Genomic DNA, 19,488 nt, shown 5'->3' on the forward strand with positions numbered 1-19,488 from the left:
TGGCGCCGGCCGCTGCCACTCAGCCGCCACCCTCGGAGAAGCAGGAAGTGGCCGGCTCCCGGGTGGGGCTGGGAGGGGTGCACTGATTGGACGCGGCCGCTGCCCGTCTCGGCTCACGTGACCGCCAGCCGCGGCCCGATTGGGGGGGACCTATGCCGCGCTGTCCCCGCGGCCCCGGTTGGCCAGCGCGCGGCGGGGGGCGGTGCTCGGGCTGGGTTAAGAGGCGCGGGGCGGAAGCGGGCCCCAGTGCAGGGGAGTGGGGCACAGCGGGCAGCCTTGACTTGCCTGGCATAGCAGTGGGTACAAAGGTAGGGCAGCAGCACGAGGCAGGGCTAGGAGGCGCTGCCAGACCCCGGGTGGGGGGGTGGTCCCAGGGCACAGGAGAGGTGTTGCCCGCATAAGGGGCTGTGGCTGAACAGGACACAGTGCGAGCGTCATGGAGGTGGGCTCCTGCTTCAAGAACTACGAGGACTTCAAGGAGTGCTTCAGCACCTACAAGAAGGAGAACCGGTGCCACTACGGCCTGAAGACCTGCACCTCCGTGCGCTTCTACAACCGCCGCCACGGCACCCGCATCCGCGAGGACATCACGTAAGTGCCCTGAATGCTCCAGGCACCTGCCCACCCGCCTGCCAGGGAGGCTATATGCTCCCTTTGGTGCAGGGGCTGCTAGTGATGTGTTGCAGGTGACTCGGGGCAAGTAATGATGGGGGCGGAGGTCACGGGGTCGTAACAGGAGCACCACAGGGGTGCCCGTGGGCCCTGGAACACATGCATGGAGCCAGCGGGCGCTGCCCAGTGACACTCTGCTCGGAGATGGGTGTGAAGCAGGGTGAGGCAAGCAGCCCTCGGGGTGCTGTGGGCCAGAGCCTCCCTCCTGGTTGGGTGCACGCCAGCTTGATCTGGGCCAGAAGGAGGTGCCAGGCCCTCGCGGAGCCGTGGACAGGGAGCGCATGGATGAAGGGGCACAGGGCACAGAGCAGCAGGAGGCCACGGAGGCCTGGTCCCACCAAGCAAGTGTCTTGGCCAGGCAGCACCAGGAGCAGCTGTGGACCCTTGACTTTTGCCATTTGAACTGCCTGCAGGATTCTGACTCGCTTCCTGTCTAAAGCTGCTGCATGCAGCTGAAATGGTCACAGCAGTGGCTGGTTTTGAAGTGCGTCCTCTTAAAAGCCTTGGGATGGAAACCGCCGTAAGAAAGACGCAGTGCCTGGACCTCTTGCAGTGTTTTTCGTGCCCAGGTCTCAGTGCTTTCCACAAGCCAGTAGCACAATCCCCATTTCACAGATGGGGACAGGGGTGTAGGGCCTGGACGTGGCTTCTCCCAGTCATGTTCATGCTGAGCAGGCTTCAAAACCTGGAACTTCTCCCAGCCCTCCTAGGCCTCAGTCCAGCTTCGTGTCCACTTAGCGTAAGAGCTCTTGACCTGCCTGTTTGAACATGATCTCTTGTGCCTGGACTACATCCGGTCAAAAAGTCATGGGCTACATTTTCAAGTTGCGGGGGGGGGCGGTGTACAATGGTGTGTGTTAAACTTCGAAACAAGTTCTAGGTTCCTGCGCATTGAGTTTCTGCTGCACTCAGCAAGTCAGTTGTAAAAGCTTTGCCAGTTCTGAGTGTGCGCCATCACCCCTTAATTATGGAGTATCTCTCTGCTTCATTAACATGTTCTCTCATTTCCCTCCTCACCCACATGTATTATCCCCCCCATCTTTCACGGAGATCTTCCTCTGCAGGCGGGCCTCTGCCTTTAGTTTGTGTTGCATGCTCTCTCATTTCCTGTACCAGGTTTTAATGCTGATCTCTGAGGTGATACCTTTATGAAGGCACGCTGGTTACTTCTGATTTCATGCATTAATCTTTTCCTAAGGACACTCTCTGTATCGACTGCAGTGTCTATTGACATTCTCCAGCCACTTCAAAATTAATAGATTTTGATATTCTGTTACACTTTGCGAGGCCTGATTCTGCAGCCTTTATTGATGTGAGCAATTCTCCGGGAGTACTGGCCCAATACCGCTTCTGTAGAAGCCAGTGGATCTAGTCACACTGCAGGATCAGAGCCTAGCTCCTTCACTCTTCACGGCTGCTTTCAGAAGTGATGGCAATGATGATCTGTTTTCGATCTTGCTGCCTCTGTGGACTGGGCAAGTCAGAAACAAACATTGGATGCACCATCAGAAGTGAGGGCTTGAGGCCAAACATGGCAGTAAATTTAGACTTGTATCTGCTGTGTTCAATGATGTCTTTCTGAACCTTCCTAACACCTTTTGGTTATGACCTTTATATGACATCCTTCTCATGTGTTCAGTCTTTGGATACATGGGCAGGCATGTGAGCGAGCAGTGCTAAACTCTGCTACTCCAGAACTATATCCTGCTGATTTTTGCTAACTTTTCTCCTCTTTCCTAGGTTCATGCTGGTGAAGTTCTGTTGTATCCGATCACGGGAATACAGTAAGAAGAGGAAACAAGAGCCCAACTTGTGCCCTGCTTACTTTGTCCTGCAATATAATGAGGAGATTGACCGGCTGGTGATCACAGAGCTGAACAGTAAACACGTTCATGTCGAGCCAGGGGCTCCCGTGGTTCTTACAGGCTCTTCTCGGATGACAAGAAGAGCCAGCTCCACGGTAGATGACAAACCCGCCACAAAACTGCGTAGACAACAGGAAACTAAGGCAGAAGACTGTGAAACAGCTGGCAAAGACTCTGCGACACCTGACAGGACTCCAGACAGGTCAACTTCTCTGCTCAGTAAGGTTCCTGAGGTAGTCAAAGAAAATGCCTCTCCCTCAGCTTTAGTCAAGGTTGCCGAAGTCATGAAAAACTTCCTGAGGGTGGACATGGGGTCATTGGCTTCAATCAGTGTGGGCAGCAGCCAGGAGCTCGACAGGCTCAACTTCCAGACCAGCAAAATGAAGAGCCTGTTTGTCAAGTTCTCTGAGAGCCTCTTGCTGCACAGGGTGCAGAGTGAGAGAGGACACGTGCTTTATGCCTTCTTAGCAGAAAGCAAGGACCGAGTAGGGAAGCTGGTTCATTTTGCTGTCCTCAAGGAGGACACTGGGGAGAACGTGAGTAAAATGCTCACAGTCTTCAAGGAGTTCAATCCAGAGTGGCAGAAAGTCAAGGTGGTCTTTGTGGACATGGCCTTCCTTCACAAAGCCACCCTGCAGGAGCTCTTTCCATCAGCCAAAGTACTGCTCTCTGTTTATCACACTGCCCAACTCCTAGAGAAGAAGGTAGAGGAAGCAGAAGTCTCTTCTTCCTTCAAGCGTAATGTGACACTAGCTTTGAGGGAGGCTGTCTTTTCCCCTTCTAGCCCAAATCTAGACGGCTTGTCTCAGCTGGTGAAGCGCTTAGTGGACAAAGAGTTGTTTGACTCTCTTCAGGCCAACTGGTTCTCCTGTGAGATGCTGTGGTACTTGCATGCAAAGAAAGGTCTCCTTTCCTGCAGCACCTACATGGACAGTCTGGACTTCATCACCCATAAACTATCCACTCTCTTTAGCAAGCAGTCACCACTGGAGACGAGCATCCTTCACTTTGTCGAATACGCAGACTGCTTTGACACCAAAGGCCTGGAAAACCTGAAGCAGGGTTTGTCGCCAGAGGATGGCCGGAACAGCCTCGAGAAGCCTAAAGCACGCACGCGTGCCACCCCAAAACGTGCTCCTGTGCAGGCCCGGATCAGCTCTCCTGAGCCTCCCCAGCAGGTCATCAAGCAGGAACCAGCTAAGGCCACAGGTGCTATGCTGGCAGCTTTGCACAAGAGTTGCACTGACCTGAGCTACCAGCTGTACCTGAGTGAGTGGGAGGTGATGCAGAAGTCAACCAAGATTATCAGCATGAAGAACAAGATTGTGGTTCAGCTGTTAGAAGACACGCACCAGGTCAGCAAAGATTGTACGAGCTGCAGTTGTTACTTCCACTGTCGGTACCGGCTGCCCTGCAGGCACATCCTGTCTGTGCTGCATGCAAACAAGAGGGCAGTAGAAGAAGCTATGGTGTGCAAGCGCTGGCAGAAGAAGCATCAACACCCATCAGGCTTAGGAGAGAAGCTCCTGGACCACACTGAGCACTTAGCAGGTGCCCAGCCAGGGGCAGAAGAAAGGTCTGACAAAATCCAGTCCCTCAGCAAAGAGCTTGCGAATCTGCTTCTGCAGTGTGATGGGGAGGAGCTGGAGGAGCGCAGCTCCACGCTCAGAATGATTGTGGATATCTGGACTAAGTCCTCTGAGCCAGAGGAGGAAGATGAGAAACCCTTTACCTGCAGAAATGTGGGGGACCTGCCTTTCCTCTGGGTAAAACAGGAGGAGGTGGAAGTGGAGCCAGCAGCGGCAGCTTCTGGAGAGTCGCCGACAGACACCAAGAAGTTGCTAATGTGAAAGGTGAAGCCTGCTGGATTCAGACATGAAAGATGAACTGAGCTGTTTGTGGAGAGTTAATGGGTTGACCCTACCCCAGCTTCTCTTCCCCTTCCCACTCTGCCCCAAGGAGATTCAGGGTTACGGTGAACTTGTAGGACTGTTAAAGATCCAGCTAAGGAACCTGAGACTTTCCCGGGTGCCCAGCCATTGACTCCACTGCACAGCTCTACAAAGGTTCTAGGCACCTGTAATAGCGTAGTTCCCAGCTGGCCACCGTCTGTCCAGCCAGTAGTTGCCTGGCACTAGGGCTGCAGAAGCCAGGCTAGCAATATCCCCTTTTTGGAGGGCTCTTCACCACTGTTTTTCCACCAAAGCCTAGGAAGGACTGGCCCAGCAGCGGGGCCTATGGTCAAGGTGGTTAGTTTCCCCCCGTTCATTCAGTAGTTCTTGGTTTTTAAGTCTGGAGTGAACTGCCTCTCGCTGCCCAGGCAACGGGAGAGTTGTTTCAGGCGCTGGGCAGGGCGCAGAGAGCTCGCTCCCCAGGGAAGTGCAATGCTGCTGTGGCTCCTGCTCTGCAGCCACCAGCGCCCCTTTGCTGCTGTGTGTTCAGACCAAATGAATTGCGAATTATTAAACCGTGGTTTCAGCTCCATGGTAATCCAGCCGTATTTCTCCCGGGCGCTGCGCTGCGCTGGGCCCTTCCCCCTGGGCGCGGGGCAGGGGCCACCCAGGGCGCTCCCCGGAGCAGGGCGGCTCCCACGTGCGGGCGTTGGCGCGGGGGTGCGAGTCACGTGACGACCTGAGTGAATCACATGACCTCGCCGGCGCTGATTGGGCGTCTCGCTCTGAGGTCGTGGGCTGGTTGCTAGGAGGGTCTATAGCTATTGGAGGATGCGTCGTCACGGCAGCAGAAGCCCACCCCGCTGAACCGAGGCGGATCCGTGGCCACTGATTGGTGGATTCGCTGGCAGACAGCCGCACCAGTATTCTGATTGGCTGCGGCTTTGAGAGGGCCGCCCGAGGATTGGCAAACTGCTGTGTCCGTCACGGAGGGGGCGGGGGAAAGCAGGAAATGGCGGCTTGGGGAAGCCGGCCCGTCTGGAGCAGGTAAGGCGGTGGGGCGGGCGCCGGGGCACGCCGGGAAGTAGCGTTGCCCCCCGCCAACAGGGGTTGGGAGGAGCGGGGCATGCCGGGATACAGCATTGCCTACCCCACGGCCGGACTCCGCTGCTGCGGGGCATGCTGGGTTATAGCATTGCCCTCCAGCAGGGCTGCTGGAGCGGTGCATGCTGGGATCGCTCCAAGCCCCAGGTGTGAGGGCTGCTGCAGCGGTGCCCGGTGGCCGCCGTGCTGCGCTCTTGGCGGCGGGCGGCCCAGCCTGCTGGGGGGGCAGGGGTGGGAGGTGGCTTCGCCGGCCGTCGCCTGCTGTCTGAGCTGCAGGGAAAGGCAGGCAGCAGAATCGGTCCTGACCATTTGCCCTCCTGTTTCTCTCCTCCCCCCCACCCAGGCCTCCCGGACGGAGGTAGTGCGAGGGGTTGCCCCCCGCCGTGGACAGGCCTTGACCACCGAGGGAACTGGGGCTCGTGCTCCAACAGCACACGGACACCGACTGCTAGCAATGGCCCTGGAAACGGTGAGGGAGCTCCTGAGCTTCGACTGCGGCTCCCTGGTCACTTATCAGTTAGATAAAACCTCCCAGCTGGACGCCATCAGCTTCCAGACCAACCTGATGCGAGACGTATTTGTGCATTTCCCTGAGGTCGTGCTCATCCACAGGACGCACAGCGGCAAGGGCAAAGCTCTGTACATGTTCATGGTCGACAAGCCTTTCCTGAAGCTGGAGGGTGAGATGATGAAGGTCATTCACTTTGCAGTCCCTGCAAAGGAGTCTGCAGAGAGCTTGTCTCGTCTCTACAAGACATTCAAGGCATTTAACCCCGAATGGAAGAAGATCCAGACCTTCCTGGTGGACCCACACTTCCCGTTATTGCCGATCCTCTCCCAAGCGTTCCCATCAGCGGAAGTGCAGCTATCCGTCTTCCACGTGTGCAAATACTTGCAGCACAAGATCCACCAGATGTCTTTGGAGTGCTACACGGAAAGGCTAATTCTGAATACCTTGAGGAACACAATGTGTGCAGCCACAGAGAGCAACCTGCGAAAGATGCATACTGTTCTGAGCGATTTTGTGAAGCCTGACTTGCTGCCCCAGCTCCACATCCACTGGCTCCTCAACAGCAAGATCTGGGTCATGCATAGCTGGAGGAACTGGGCCGAGAGCAGTGAGTATTTTAAAGAACTGGAGGTCACCACTCGAGGCTTAAGTCAAGTCTTCTGCACTGGGCTCTCTCTGGAGACCTGCGCCACTTCTTTAGCAAAACACTACCAGAAGTGTGTGTCGGAGCGGTCTCCTGACGCTGTGCTGGTCTCCACTACCCCTTTGAGCAGCCATATGTCTGTCAAGGCAGCTCCACAGAGCCTGTCGGCTCAGAGCTTGCCCCCAGCTTCTCATCCCTCCACATCTCTTCATAACCAACCAGCCCAGAAGACAGCACTGGTCTCTCTCAATCATGGCTCTCTTGCAACTCTTCAGAATCCCCTGATCTTTCTTCAGAACCCCCTGGCAGCCCCTCAGATTTCCCGGCTTCTGCAGAACCATTCAGCAAACGCTTGGAGCCCCTTGAATCTTCCTCTCCATGGAACTGCAAGAGAGACCATGGCTGAGGACACAAACAAGGACCACGACACAGAGAGGAGCAGAGAGGCTGATGATTGCATCAGTCAGTCCCTGCAGGACATCTGCACAGTACCTGCCACTAAACTCTGTTTGACTGAGTTTGCAGTGGTGCAGAAGTCTGTGCAGCTAATTGGCACCAATGAGGATGCCATCAACGTGCAGATCCTCGAAGATGCCCACAAGGTGGACCCAAAGGGCTTGAAAAGCTGTACTTGCCCCTTGAACCAAACCTTCCGGCTGCCTTGCAGGCACATCCTGGCTGTGCTGAACTCAGACAGGTGGGTCTCGCAGCCAGAAATGTTGAGCAAACAGTGGCAGAAGGGACCTGGTGGCTGTCAGGCAGGGCCAGAAAGCACCAATGGCTTCTCAGAGGTTCTAAACAGCTCCTGGGAGAAGTCTCTGGATAAATCCCTGGTTGTGTCCTTTCTCACCAAAGAGATCAGCCGCCTTCTGACCCAGTGCAGTAGTGAAGAGTTTGATCGCAGGTACAACACCCTCCGGGAACTGGCTGACAGCTGGATTGGACCTTACGTGGAAGTGAAGCTGTAGCTCTGACGCTGCTGCTTCCCAGCCCCTTCTGCTTGTGCTTTGCAGCTCTCCGGGGCACGTGGGCAGAAGCGAGATGTGAAACGCTGGAGCAACATCAGTTCAAAGCCACACGTCCTCCCTTTCGTCCTCTCAGAAATGCTGTGGTGGGAGATGGGCAACGCAGTGGGGTCTCCCTGGCTTTGGAGTGCACCTAGCACCTGTTGAATGAACATTACCCCTGCTGGGGAGACGGAGGGACCTGAATGTGGGACTCCTGCCAAGATGGCAATGGACCAACCACACTGGCCCAGCTGATAGTGGAACGGGGCAGTATGGGGCAACATGGGCCCCCATTGTCTGAACAAGGGCTTGTGCATTCAGGCCCTTTCCAGGTGCCCAGTCACTGCACTAGGCATGGGCAGCTTATCTGTGACATGTATAACACTTGCAGTTAGGCAGGGAGCTGAGTACCTCCTTGTCAGCCCCTTCCCTCCCTGCCTCCTTGGCACCTGGGGCTCCTTGCCTAGCTTGGAAGGCAGGCTGTGCTCACGTGAGGCCAGGCTCTATTTTTAAACTGCATTGTTAGTTCCCCATCTTCTCATTTCCCTATGCTGTAGTCGGCTGAGTGAACCTGCCTGTTTGGGAGCAGCAAAGGCTGTGAGGAACAGCCTACCCATAGCTCCCGCAGCAGGCACTAGGGTTACGTGGGCTAGAGGTGGCAGTTGCCCTTACACTTGCTGGGGAACTAGTGCGCTCTCCCCTTGACAGCCTTGGACTGGGAGAAGGGGATGAATGGGTGTACCCATGGCTGCCGCTTGCAGCCAGGCAGTAAGTGCAGACTGAAGGCTCGCAGGGTGCTGCAGGGAGAAGGGGGTGCTGATAGCGGCAGGACCTGCTGCATGCTTGAGGATAAGGGGTTTGGCTGCTCTGAAAGAAGCAGCTTCAGGAAAGGAGATGCCATGGGTGGGAGATGGAGATGCTGCTTTGTTGCAGCCGGCAGGGGGCAGCCAGGGGAGCAGGACTGCACTGAGAGGTCGGCTTCCCCCCCCGCCCCCGCCAGTCTGGCATGCTTGTCATCCAAAGTGCGTGTGTTCCCTTGACCCAGGTTTTGGTAGCAGCTTTGTTTATAGTAGTCAGCACACCATGGGAGCAGAGCAGAGCGGCGTGACTGGGGACTTCCTCTTGATCTGGGGTTTTGTAATACATGATCTGGTAACATAAACCTTCTCTGGGAACACTGCCTCCCATGTTTCCTTCCCCTTGAAGTTCTGCTTGGCTTCACTTCCCAGGCTGCGCAGCAAGAGCTGGAGGTGGGCTCCGGCAGCTGCTGTTGACCAGCCTCTTTCTCGGTCAGTCTCTCTTGCAGAGCTGCGGGTCCCCCCTCCTCTTCAGAGTGACCTCCCCAGCTGCCCCCTGCTCCGGATTTTCTGCCATGAAGCTCTGCACAGCTTGGATCATGTCATCCTCTCTGACCCCTGGCACGGGCACTGTGGGGATGCCCGCGATCATCATGGCAAGAGTGAGGATGCAGTTGTCAGGGGGCAAGGTTGGTGCTGGCTCTCCTGCTCTGTTACTTGCCTTCATGGGCAGCAGGAAAGCACCTCCGGGAGGAGGAAGCCCAGCCAGCGGGAAGGCCCCTGCCGGGCTGCCCTGCTCAGCACCATGCCACCTGTTCTGCTGAGCAGGTGGATACCTATGTGGAGGAGCAGTCTGAAACATGCCCGCGGGGCCGCAGGGCTGCTTGTCTCTGGGCAGTTCAAAGGGGTAATCCCATGCAGGCATCTCATGCTGGGCAAGCCTCCCAAAGTACTGCCCCCTGTATGGCTCCCACCCATAGCCTACCCTGCTGTGGATAAGGAGGCATGGAGTTGTGTGGGCCCCCCTGAGAGGCTGTGTGGGTGTCTTCTGGTACAGCAGGGCAGCTTCTTGCTGTGGAGGGCCTGCATTTGTCTCTGTGTTGCTCCTGAGCAGGCCTGGAACCAAAACCCCGGCAGCTGAGGGTGCCTCCCCTGCCTGGTAGACACTGAGATTGCCCTGCACCACACGGAGCTGTCTGCTGGCGTCTCCTGTAGGGAGAGAAGCGTGGGCTGAGCCCTTCCCAGGGTGCCCTAGCCGGAGGCAGGCCTCACTTAGATGCCCATTGTGTTGCGTGTGGTAGGTGCCCGATCCTGGAGTGCTGGGAGGGGCCGCGAAGAGTCAGGCTCAGCCTATGTCCCCTGTGCAGCATGCACGGATACGTTCTCCCCAGGGCCTTTGCTGTGCTGTTGGGTATCTACTGCATGCATCTCCCGTGGGGATGCAGGATGTGAGTCAGGCCCAGCCTGCAAGTAAACATCTCCAGGAAAGAAAACATGCAGCTGGAACGAGAGCCACGCTGCAATTTTCATTCCATTGGAAGGGCGTGAGAGATGCTGGTCTCCCACGCCTGGCCGCTCCCTGAGAGCAGCCAGAAATGTGCTGGGATCCTAGCTCAGCCTGGCTTTCCCTGGTGACGTGGGTCTTGTTTCAAGTGACAGCTTGCTCTTGGTGAACACCTGCCCTGGCAACGCAGGAGGGCTGATTCCAGCCATTTCTAAACTGTCAGCTGCTGGGAATTGGCCTTTTGTATCCTGCCCTCTCTACTTCCAGCTGAGGAGTTTGAGCTGAGGCCTCTCTGCCTCAGCACCCTCTCACAGCCTAGTGGGTGGTAACTGGGTAACCTCTGGCTGGTGCCACGTGACCAGCATGTTATGCTTGGGCCACCCTGCATCTGAACAGTGACACAGATGCCTCGAGCCTTTGGTCTCCTGTGAGATGCCCAGACTTGCCCTATGGCAGATCATCCCTGAGTTGCCTTCCCAGCACTTCCCTGTTCGCACAAAATGCTGCTGAAATAGCAGGAAAAGCAGTTACCTTGACTGGGAGCTAAAAAACCCAGCGCCACTATTTCCTTCACTGGATAAGACATGGCCAGTGTTGAACCGGCTTGCCCCATTCTAGAACCAGCATCACAGGCTCCGGCCTTACCTCACACTGGAGCCAGTGCCCAGCACTGGCTCCCCACCTACCAGCTCCCACTGTGACTAGCCCAGGTCTTCTGGAGCAGGGTGGCTTTCAGCAGGGAATGATGCTGGTGGGATTAGGGTGGCCCTGCTGACCCACTGGGTCATCTATTCCTGCTCTGACACCCTTGAGCCTCTGCCTGTCACAAGCAGGCTGGGTTTCAAGCACTTCTGGTTTGTCCCTGGTCCCCGTGTGGACTGTGTGCACCTGCGACCGCCCTCCCATACCTCTCGGGAGGGCAAGAGCATCCTCACTGAGGTCTGTGACTCAGACAGGCGGCAGCAGGGACTGGCCCATGGTACTCCCCATCACCGGGACTGTGTGGAGGAGGCGGAAGCTGCATGCAGCACCAATCCTACAAGCAGTGTTTGTTCAGCGCAGTTTGGAAGCACTTTATTGCTCTTGTGCTGCTGTAAGTGGAGCAGCCCCAGCCTGCCCTTCACATGCAAGGAGCTCCCTACTAGTGCTGCTCTGGCCCAGACTGGCTGTGCAGCCCTTGTACTGTCTCTTGCTGCTGCAGACAGCACTTTGCGTGTCAGGAAGCAGAGCCTGCTGAGGCTCCAGCCAGAGGCAGAGCAGTAGGGAACCAGCTCTGTTCCTGGGGCCCTGTGCTTGGAGGGTGGAAGAGCTGTCCTGGAAGATCATTTCTGATCACTTGCAGGGGCTGAGCACATGGCAGCGGCCTGCCGAGGGTGCTCCCGCTGCCCCGTCACTCGTATTTGCAGAAGTTCTTCAGGACAAGGGGCAGGTCCAAGCCATCGATGGCCAGTCGGTGGATGACATGCTTCTGGATGACCTGTCGGCAGAGGGTCTGCAAGGAGGGGACTGAAAGTGGAAGAAGAGGGAGCTGAGTTGGCTGCTCTGAGTGCATCTGTGTCGCTCTGGCACCGTGCAGGGTCACTGGGTAGGCAAGTGGCTCACAGTGAGCATGGGGAGGTTGCCCTGGGGCAGGCCCTCGTGGGGGTGAATGCTGCCCTGTGAAGAGCTGCCACTCAGCAGTGAGGTGTGAGCTGTGCGCTTGCATCCTGGCTGCCTGCTGGAGGTCACAGGCTGGGGGGCAGTTCGTGTCCCTGAGCCCTGATGCCTGTGCAGTTGGAGAAGGATGGGTTGGGGGCAGGGGCTTCCCAGGGAGACAACTGGTGTGGCCGTTTTAGGATGATCCACTTTCTTTGTGCCTGTCTAGCCAGGGACTACCTGCTCCCCCCATGCTGCCCTTGAAACCCCCTCTCACCCGTGACCTGGGTCGCTGCACCCAGTGGGCACACGCATCTCACAGCCTGTTCCTGGACACTTTCTCTCTTACCTAAGAGTCATTTGGTGCTGCGGAGAGGTGCTGGGGGCGGGAATCCAGGTGGCAGCAAGCCAGCTGGTTCCCAGCTAGTGTGTGAAAGGCCTTACAGCAGGGCCATCGGGGTGCGGGGGGGGTCAGAGGCTTGGATAATCTGGGCTGTCACAAGGTGTGTAAGACTGAGCTGCAGCTAATGCAAAATCTTGCTCAACACCTCTTATCTCTGCTGGATGCTGCCGGCTTTGGGAAGGAGGGGCAGAGAGGCAGAAATTCCGGCCAAACCACTAGCACGGTTCGGAGCCAGGCTCTGACCTTGGGACCGCGCTCAAAGCGCTCGCCTGTTTACCTTCCCTCGGCACTGGGCCACGGGTTGTTGTGACCGGGGCGCTTCGTGAGAAGAGACTTTGCTCTCTGCAGCAATAGGTTGTTCCCTGCTGCCGCCAGGCCTGAATCTCTCTCTTGACCCAGAACCTGTCACGGCAGCATCTGCTTCTTTCTCACTTCTGTTTTGGGCCAATATGCAGCTAAAGCGAAACTTCCCTTAAACGCTTCATTTTCAGAAAGAGGAACCCCTGCAACCTTTCGTCTGAGAAGGGAAGAACTGCGTTCAGCCTCCCGCACCGCTCCCAGCCATCTTGAGAAACCCAGTCGGGCGTCTCCAGGGGACCCCCTGCCGGTCCGGAGAGAAAAGGGCAGCAGGAGGTGAGAGGGGCTTCACCCATGTGCTGACCTGGACCTACATCCTCCACGCAAGGTACTTTCAGCCCGGGGAGGCTGCTTGCTGCAAAGTTGCTGAGGTAAGGGTGGGGGCCAGTGCCCAGCGGACGAGTAAGAGCTGGCTGGGCGTACTCTGAAGTTATGCTCTGCTGTCAGGACGTGAACAAGTCTATCTCATGTCCCTGCACCTGGGTTTTCGCAGTGCCCTAGCGCCAACAACAGCAGGTTAGCCCTGGTGCAGGAGTGACCAGTGCAGTAAGGGAGAGTCCTGCCTGCTCCGCTTTCTCATGAGAGCTTGTTGCGAGCGTGGCCCTTCACCTGGAGCCTGGACACTGGGTACCGAGCACTGCAGACAGCGCCAGGTGGCGTGGCAGTTATCACGGTCCCATCTCTGCTCTTGCTTTTGGGCTCACTTGGTGTTTGGCTCCTGCTGAGCAGGGCGAATGATGTCAGTGGTCTGTGTGGCTCAGGTGCCCGTCCTCTGAGGAGTTGGGCCACAGCACCCTGCTCAGATGGGCACGACTCGACCACCCTGCTCGGGGCTGGTGAGTCCTGTTCCCACCGTCTCCAGCTGTGAACAGCCTCCCCGGGGCTGCTGCACAAGTGTCTTCCTCACTTCTGTTCCACGTGCCCAGCGTTAGCCCCAGACCCAAGGGGAAAGGAGCGGCTATGGGCACCGGCAGTGGGGCAGGGGCAGTGAGGTACTGGGCAGAAATGCGGCGCGTACCAGGCTTGTGGGGCCTGGCGTTCAAGGGCCCAGGGCTGGTGCTGGCTTATAGGGCTGCGGCCATATCCAGCAGGAGACCAGTGTGGTCTTGTCTCCCTGCCCCATGGTGCCTGGGGCTCTGCCCTGGCAGACGGTGAAGCTGAATCTCGCCAGTGTGAGCCCCCCCACCCGTGCCCCTCCCCAGAGCCCGAGGGGGGAGGCTCCTCGGATACCTACAGCCATAATCCACCTGGATCACACGGACGCTTTTTGTCGAAGCAAAAACGTCCACCACGGCGTAGAGCGGGCGGGCGGTGGGGAGGCCCCTGGCGCTGGCCCCCATGTCCTCCCCGTTGATGACGATGTGCATGTCGGCCGTGCCGTCGGGCCGGGGCACGTGGAGCACCCCGATGCGGCTCCGCCGCGCGGTGGGGGGCAGCACGTTCGTCCTGTACAGCTCGTCCAGGAGGTGGCTGTAGCGCCCGGGCCTGCTCCGGCCCACCAGCTTGTCCCGGGGGATGCGGATGTGCTCGATGAGCAGGTAGGGCTCGCAGAGGAAGCCGGGGCCCCGGGCCAGTGCGCCCGCCTCCTCGCCCTCCGGTGCCACGCGGTTGTGGTTCCTGGTGATGGCGAACACCCAGCTGTCCCCCAGGCCCACCAGGTCGGGCAGCGAGTACTCGGGCACGGCGGGCAGGCGCTGCGGGTCGTGGGCCGTCAGCCCCACGCGCAGGTGCCCGCACCAGCCCAGCTCCTTCTCCTCGATCTCCACCAGGAAGATTTCCCCGGGCGCCAGGGGCTCCCGGCTGAAGCACAGCCCGTGGGCGAAGCTCTGCACCCGCGTGGCCCGCGTGCCCCAGGCCTCGAGGCGCACGTTGGCGCCGTGGACGCGGTGGAAGCGGGCCGCCATGGTCGCGGCGCTGGGCCTGGGCCTGGGCCTGGGCCTGGGCCCGGCTATTTTTAAGCGAGCTGGTGACAGCTGCAGGGAGCCGGGCACCCTGCCACGTGGGGCCGGGGCCGGGGCGGCGGGGGAGGGGCCGCCCGGGGCCCCAGCCGGCAGCCCCCACCCCGGGACGGGGCAGCCCTCGGGGGGCGCGGGGCCACCCCAGCTGGGGGGTGCCACGCCCCCCGGGGCGGGGCCTCGCCCAGCGCCACGTGACCGTGCGGTCATATGAGCGGCAGTCACGGGGAGCGGCCAGTGCGCCGGGACCGGGCCTGACTCCGACTCCGGCTCCGGCTCCGGCTCCGGAGTGACGCCGCTTCCCCGCAGATGGGCCCCGCGCTGCTGCTGCTGCTGCTGCTGCTGCTGGCGGCGCCGAGCCCCGCGCGGGCGGCGCCGGCGGCCGACGAGGTGTCGTTCCTGCCCGGCCTGGCCAAGCAGCCCGCCTTCCGCCACTACTCGGGCTACCTGCGCCTCGCGCCCGGCCGCCGCCTCCACTACTGGTACGGGGCGCGGGGGGGCCGGGCCGGGCCGGGCGGGGCGCGGGGGCGCCGGGCCGGGCTCACGGCTGCTCCGCCCGCAGGTTCGTGGAGGCGCAGAGCAGCCCCGAGACGCGCCCGCTTGTGCTGTGGCTCAACGGTGGCCCCGGCTGCAGCTCCATGGACGGGCTGCTGACCGAGCACGGCCCCTTCCTGGTCAGTACCGCCCCCCCGCCCCGCTGCCCTCCCCTGGGCCCGGCCCGGCCCCTGACCCCCGCCTCCCGCAGGTGCAGCCCGACGGCGCCAGCCTGCGCTACAACGACTACGCCTGGAACCAGGTGGCCAGCGTGCTGTACCTGGAGTCCCCCCTGGGCGTGGGCTTCTCCTACTCCGACGACAAGCAGTACACCACCAACGACACCGAGGTGAGCGAGCGGCTCCAGCACCCGCCCTTGGCCCATCCCCTGCCTCCCGCCTGACCGCCTCCGCCCCGCTCTGTGCAGGTCGCCCACAACAACTACCTGGCCCTGAAGGAGTTCCTGCGCCTCTTCCCGGAGTATGCCAATAACGACCTGTACCTCACCGGCGAGAGCTACGCCGGGATCTATATCCCCACGCTGGCGCAGTGGGTCATGCAGGATCCCGGCCTCAAGCTCAAGGTGAGGGGTGGGCGCCGGCCTCGTCCCTGGCGCAGGGGCGGGGGTGGGCAGGGCAGGGCACCGTCGTGGGGCCTCTCCTCGCTGCCGCACTTCACACTGAGCCAGACTGGCTGCAGGAGGCAGCGGTGGGTCGCTGGCAGGACGTGGTTCTCGCTCTGGCCCTGTAGCAGGTGTCTCCTCGTGGCTCTGCATCTCCCCGGGGTCTGTTGCAGGGTGTCCAGGGATGCCATGCTGTGCTCCCTGCTCCTCTGTCAGCCCGCGGGTCCTAGAGTCCTGGACGTTGCTCCTTCTGCCACTTGGCCGTTGCTGTTCCCCCCGCACCCCCTCTTCCTTTCCACTGCTAACTGAGTCCTGCGGCTGCGCCCCACTCAGCAGGTGTCCTAGGTGCACCTGGCAAAGCCTCAGTTCCCATCTAACAGCCGTGTCCACCTTCCAGGGCCTGGCTGTGGGGAACGGCCTCTCCTGCTATGAGACCAACGACAACTCCCTGGTCTACTTCGCCTACTACCACGGCCTCCTGGGAACCCAGTAAGGCTCGGGTGGAGGTTGAGGCAGGGGCCAGGGTCCGGCACAGATGGGAGAGGCTGTGGCTGTAGCCACAGGCCTCTGCCATAGCCAGCCTGGCCAGCCCTGCCCACGGATCCTGGCAGCCCTGGGGGGTGGCCTGAGGCACCAGCAGCCCTTGCCCCCACAACAATGAGGGGTAGAGGTGTTGGATGGTTGTGTGTCTATCTGTGGCTCCTTTGCTCCTTGCCCCAGAGAAGGCTGGTGCTAGTAAAGTCTCTGCTTTGGCTCTTGCTTGGGGCCTCTGTGTTGGTAAAGGCTGGTGGGAGCAGAGCAGGCACCAGGCTTGGGGTTGGGCTGGGAGAAGCTGTGCCAGCCTAGGGCTGGCCCCAAGTCTCCATCTCTTGCCCAGGTTTCTGCTGCCCTAATGATGGGCACCTGTGGAATTGGCCACGGGGGAGCTCTGGGCTCTCCCTGGGGCCTGGACCTCTGCTGCCCCATTGGGAGGGCCACTGCATGGTGCGCTGTGGAAACACGCAGCAGTCTTCCCCAGTGCAGGGGGCCCGTGGGCTGGAGTAGCTCCTCCCTGTGCCCCTCACTGGGTCTCCCATTTCAGGCTCTGGCAGGACCTGCAGACCTTCTGCTGCTCACAGGGGAAATGCAACTTCCATAACAATCGTAACCTGAACTGCACGCTTAAGGTGAGTGGGAGCAGCCATGGGGAGAGCCCAGCCAGCCCTGCTGCGTGGCTCCACTGGCCACAGCATCATCTGCCACATCTCTGCACCCTGGGCCAGGCTGTGCGGCAGCTGTAGGGTTCTTGCCCTCCCTGGGCCTGCGGACCAGGCCCAGGCGGTGGCTGGATGGATAGGGCCACGGCAGCCAGTCAAGGCAAGCCAGCTGGATCCCAGCACCCACCTGCCACTTGTTGCAGATGACGGAAACGATCAAGATTGTGGATGAGTCTGGTCTGAACATCTACAACCTCTACGCCCCATGTGCCGGTGGCGTCCCCGGAGCCTTCAGGTAGGAGCGGTGGTTCTTGTGGGGGTGTCAGCTTGCTGCTTCTGGACAGGACCCTAGGCAGGCTCTGTGCAGGATGGGCATGGTGGACGTCTCTGCCAAAGCAGGGCTCTTGTCTGATTTCCCCTCCCTGCCGGGAGAAGGAAGCGGGTAGCACTGGGGCGGCCCCGTGCCTTGATTCTCAGGCTGCTCTCATCTTGGCGGCAGGTATGAGGGGAGCCAGGTTATCACCCACGACCTGGGCAACTCCTTCATCAGGCATTCCCTGAAGTTCTCCTGGAGGCAGGTGAGTGTCTGGGGCTCATGCTCTGCATCCTGCTCCTTTTGACATTGGTCAAGGACTTGCAGGCTGGCCTCTGCTGTGCTGGCTCCGTAACAGCTGTGGCCTGGTACAGGGACTTAGCTGGGGTGAGCTGGCCCACGGTGCCCCAGTTGGGGTGGCAGAGGGGCAGCTGGCTGCATCGTGCAGGGTTTGGGGTGGCTGGCTCACTGTCCGAGCAGTGAAGTGCCTGTGCTAGTTGCTGCTGCTTCTCCCACAAGAACCTGCTCCAGATGCCAGTGGCCAAGAAAGCGGTTCGGCTGGACCCCCCTTGCACTAACACAACTGCTATCAGCAACTTCCTGAACTCCCCCGAAGTGCGGAAGGCCCTGCACATCGCCCCAGAGGTCCCCCAGTGGCAGCTGTGCAAGTAGGCAGGGGCTAGGCTGGAATGGGAGTGGCTGCAGGGAGACGAAGGGCCTGCATGACTGCTTCTCCTGTTGCAGCTTTGAGGTGAACCGCAGCTACAAGCGCCTCTATACCACGATGAATGACCAATACCTGAAGCTGCTCAGCTCAGGGGTGAGTAGGGGAAGGGGCGGGGGTTGGGTCCTGGCTGCCTCTGGACCCCTTTCTTGGGGAGGGAGCATGGCTTGGCTCCAAGTGCTGGCTGCAGCCCTTGCCTCATCTCCGCTGCTGCCACGGTTCTCTACCATGGGTGCTTCAGGGCACCGCTGAGCCTCCATGCCCAAGGGTGCAGGGCAGTGCACAGAGCTGCTGTTCACAGCCTGGCTGACACTCTTGTCTCTCTGCAGAAATACCGGATCCTGGTGTACAATGGCGACGTGGACATGGCCTGCAACTTCTTGGGGGATGAGTGGTTTGTGGACTCCCTGGGCCAGAAGGTAAATGGGCAGCTGGGGCAGGGCCTGGGCTAGGGGGCACTTGCCAGAGCAGCCTGACCTGCTGCAAGGGTGAGTGTGGGGAGGGAGTGCAGCAGCCTCTGGAGGGAGGCGCATCGGGCCATCCCCGGGGCACTCCGGTACCAGGGCAGTGCCTCGGCATTACAGGGGAGAGGTAATGACCCATCAGCCCTGTGTGCAGGTAGGGTCATTAGCTTGCAGAGGTGGCTCTGAGCGCACTGGGCTCCTGTTGCAGGTGCAGGTCAACCGCAGGCCCTGGCTATACAAAGATGGGGGCGTGGACCAGATTGGGGGCTTCGTGAAAGAATTCACCAACATTGCCTTCCTCACCATCAAGGTAACGGGCACAATGAGGGGATTTGGAGCTGCTTTGGCCTGAGGCCAGTGCACTCAAGCTGCGCTGCATGCTGCCTCTTCCTGCCTGCACCCTCACCGGGTGGTGTTCTGAAATCTGAGCTCTTGCTGTGTTGGGGGCTGCATGACCGGGGTCTGGGACCAAGCAGAGCCTGCTTTTCCTCATGTGCACAACTTGCTGCTCCTCGCTGGGGGCCATGCAGGGCTCTGCCTGGGCTGTCATGTGGCTGGAAGATGCTGCCAGCACTCACTCTCCTCTGCCTGTTCCTGCAGGGCGCCGGGCACATGGTACCCACGGACCAGCCACAAGCTGCCTTCACTATGTTCAGCCGCTTCATTCACCGGCAGCCGTACTAGCAGCTGCAGAGCGGGGCTGTGTTTCCTGCACTGGTGCCTCGTGCCCCAGCCCTAGGCCCTTCGCTGCAGTTGGCCACTCACTGTTCGATGGCAACAGATACGGGTTCCCCACTGCGCAGGGTGCTGGGGCTCCTGTTTTCCTCTGGCTTCCTGGCAGGGGGCACCAGACTCTGCTTCATTCCTGCCCCCTCCCGGCCCTGCAGCCAGTGCTGGGGGTCCTGACCCAGCTGCTTCAGTGCAGGCAGGGGGCCGGAGCCGCCTGTCCTGGCCGGAGGAGACGGTAGTCTCCCTGCTGGGGCTTTTTCCTCTTGCCCCGAGCGCTGGAGCCAGCTGCTTCCCCTTGGCTGGGAGCAGCGCACAGCACTTCCTCTCCCACTCCAGCCCCTGCACGCACGTCCTGCCCTGGCCCTGGGCAGCCGCAGGGGCTCCAAGCGGGCCCCCCCCCCCCCACAGTACAGATTCTCACAGCCATGTGTTGGTGGTGGCTCTGCCTCTTTCAGGGCTCAGGGCCCAGCAAGGCCTTGCAATAAACAGTCTGACCAAACTAGCCCTAGTGCCTGGGGCCTCCATTCTCGTCCTGGCTGTAATGGGCAGGAGCCTGGCCCA

The 19,488-nt window shown here is 59.9% G+C and overlaps 4 protein-coding genes across 7 annotated transcripts; 3 read left to right on the plus strand and 1 right to left on the minus strand.

Annotated features, from left to right (window-relative positions):
* The first annotated feature begins 436 nt into the window (after positions 1-436).
* ZSWIM3 (zinc finger SWIM-type containing 3) lies at positions 437-5,030 on the plus strand. Its single transcript, XM_090064442.1, has 2 exons — positions 437-591; positions 2,413-5,030. Exons 1-2 carry the CDS (start codon positions 437-439, stop codon positions 4,385-4,387), a joined length of 2,130 nt encoding a protein of 709 aa, XP_089920568.1. The 3' UTR covers positions 4,388-5,030.
* Positions 5,031-5,325: 295 nt separating this feature from the next.
* On the plus strand, positions 5,326-8,869 carry ZSWIM1 (zinc finger SWIM-type containing 1). 2 transcript variants are annotated; one of them, XM_090064444.1, is made up of 2 exons: positions 5,326-5,476; positions 5,877-8,869. In XM_090064444.1, the coding sequence occupies exon 2, from the start codon at positions 5,988-5,990 to the stop codon at positions 7,653-7,655; it is 1,668 nt and encodes a 555-aa protein (XP_089920570.1). In that variant the 5' UTR covers positions 5,326-5,476; positions 5,877-5,987; the 3' UTR covers positions 7,656-8,869. The 2 variants fall into 2 exon arrangements, with proteins under 2 accessions (XP_089920570.1, XP_089920569.1); XM_090064443.1 differs by lacking the exon at positions 5,326-5,476 and adding an exon at positions 5,541-5,680.
* Positions 8,870-9,045: 176 nt separating this feature from the next.
* On the plus strand, positions 9,046-19,429 carry CTSA (cathepsin A). 3 transcript variants are annotated; one of them, XM_090064451.1, is made up of 15 exons: positions 9,046-9,180; positions 12,525-12,718; positions 14,655-14,827; positions 14,908-15,019; positions 15,091-15,228; positions 15,307-15,462; positions 15,899-15,990; positions 16,583-16,667; positions 16,901-16,992; positions 17,197-17,275; positions 17,530-17,678; positions 17,755-17,830; positions 18,064-18,153; positions 18,407-18,508; positions 18,799-19,429. In XM_090064451.1, exons 3-15 carry the CDS (start codon positions 14,655-14,657, stop codon positions 18,880-18,882), a joined length of 1,428 nt encoding a protein of 475 aa, XP_089920577.1. In that variant the 5' UTR covers positions 9,046-9,180; positions 12,525-12,718; the 3' UTR covers positions 18,883-19,429. The 3 variants fall into 3 exon arrangements, with proteins under 3 accessions (XP_089920577.1, XP_089920575.1, XP_089920576.1); XM_090064450.1 differs by lacking the exon at positions 9,046-9,180 and adding an exon at positions 11,511-12,387; XM_090064449.1 differs by lacking the exon at positions 9,046-9,180 and having other exon boundaries at positions 11,510-12,761.
* NEURL2 (neuralized E3 ubiquitin protein ligase 2) lies at positions 11,044-14,659 on the minus strand. The gene is made up of 2 exons (XM_090064456.1): positions 13,625-14,659; positions 11,044-11,501 (listed from the first exon to the last, which is right to left on the minus strand). Exons 1-2 carry the CDS (start codon positions 14,553-14,555, stop codon positions 11,386-11,388), a joined length of 1,047 nt encoding a protein of 348 aa, XP_089920582.1. The 5' UTR covers positions 14,556-14,659; the 3' UTR covers positions 11,044-11,385.
* Positions 19,430-19,488: the final 59 nt, after the last annotated feature.

The sequence above is a fragment of the Crocodylus siamensis genome, chromosome 10, assembly GCF_052110815.1.
Source record: "Crocodylus siamensis isolate JL-2025a chromosome 10, ASM5211081v1, whole genome shotgun sequence".
Taxonomy (NCBI): Eukaryota; Metazoa; Chordata; order Crocodylia; family Crocodylidae; genus Crocodylus; species Crocodylus siamensis.

What these genes read in the sequence shown, in the direction of transcription:
- ZSWIM3 (XM_090064442.1), top strand. Translation starts at nt 437, where the DNA reads ATGGAGGTGGGCTCCTGCTTCAAGAACTACGAGGACTTCAAGGAGTGC. An exon ending in CGCATCCGCGAGGACATCAC is followed by an intron (nt 592 to 2,412) that starts GTAAGTGCCCTG and finishes CCTCTTTCCTAG; the next exon opens with GTTCATGCTGGTGAAGTTCT.
- ZSWIM1 (XM_090064443.1), top strand. Translation starts at nt 5,609, where the DNA reads ATGCTGGGTTATAGCATTGCCCTCCAGCAGGGCTGCTGGAGCGGTGCA. An exon ending in GGGATCGCTCCAAGCCCCAG is followed by an intron (nt 5,681 to 5,876) that starts GTGTGAGGGCTG and finishes CCCCCCACCCAG; the next exon opens with GCCTCCCGGACGGAGGTAGT.
- NEURL2 (XM_090064456.1), bottom strand. Translation starts at nt 14,555, where the DNA reads ATGACCGCACGGTCACGTGGCGCTGGGCGAGGCCCCGCCCCGGGGGGC. An exon ending in GATCCAGGTGGATTATGGCT is followed by an intron (nt 11,502 to 13,624) that starts GTAGGTATCCGA and finishes TTCCACTTTCAG; the next exon opens with TCCCCTCCTTGCAGACCCTC.
- CTSA (XM_090064451.1), top strand. Translation starts at nt 14,655, where the DNA reads ATGGGCCCCGCGCTGCTGCTGCTGCTGCTGCTGCTGCTGGCGGCGCCG. An exon ending in ACACCACCAACGACACCGAG is followed by an intron (nt 15,229 to 15,306) that starts GTGAGCGAGCGG and finishes CGCTCTGTGCAG; the next exon opens with GTCGCCCACAACAACTACCT. An exon ending in TGAAGCTGCTCAGCTCAGGG is followed by an intron (nt 17,831 to 18,063) that starts GTGAGTAGGGGA and finishes GTCTCTCTGCAG; the next exon opens with AAATACCGGATCCTGGTGTA.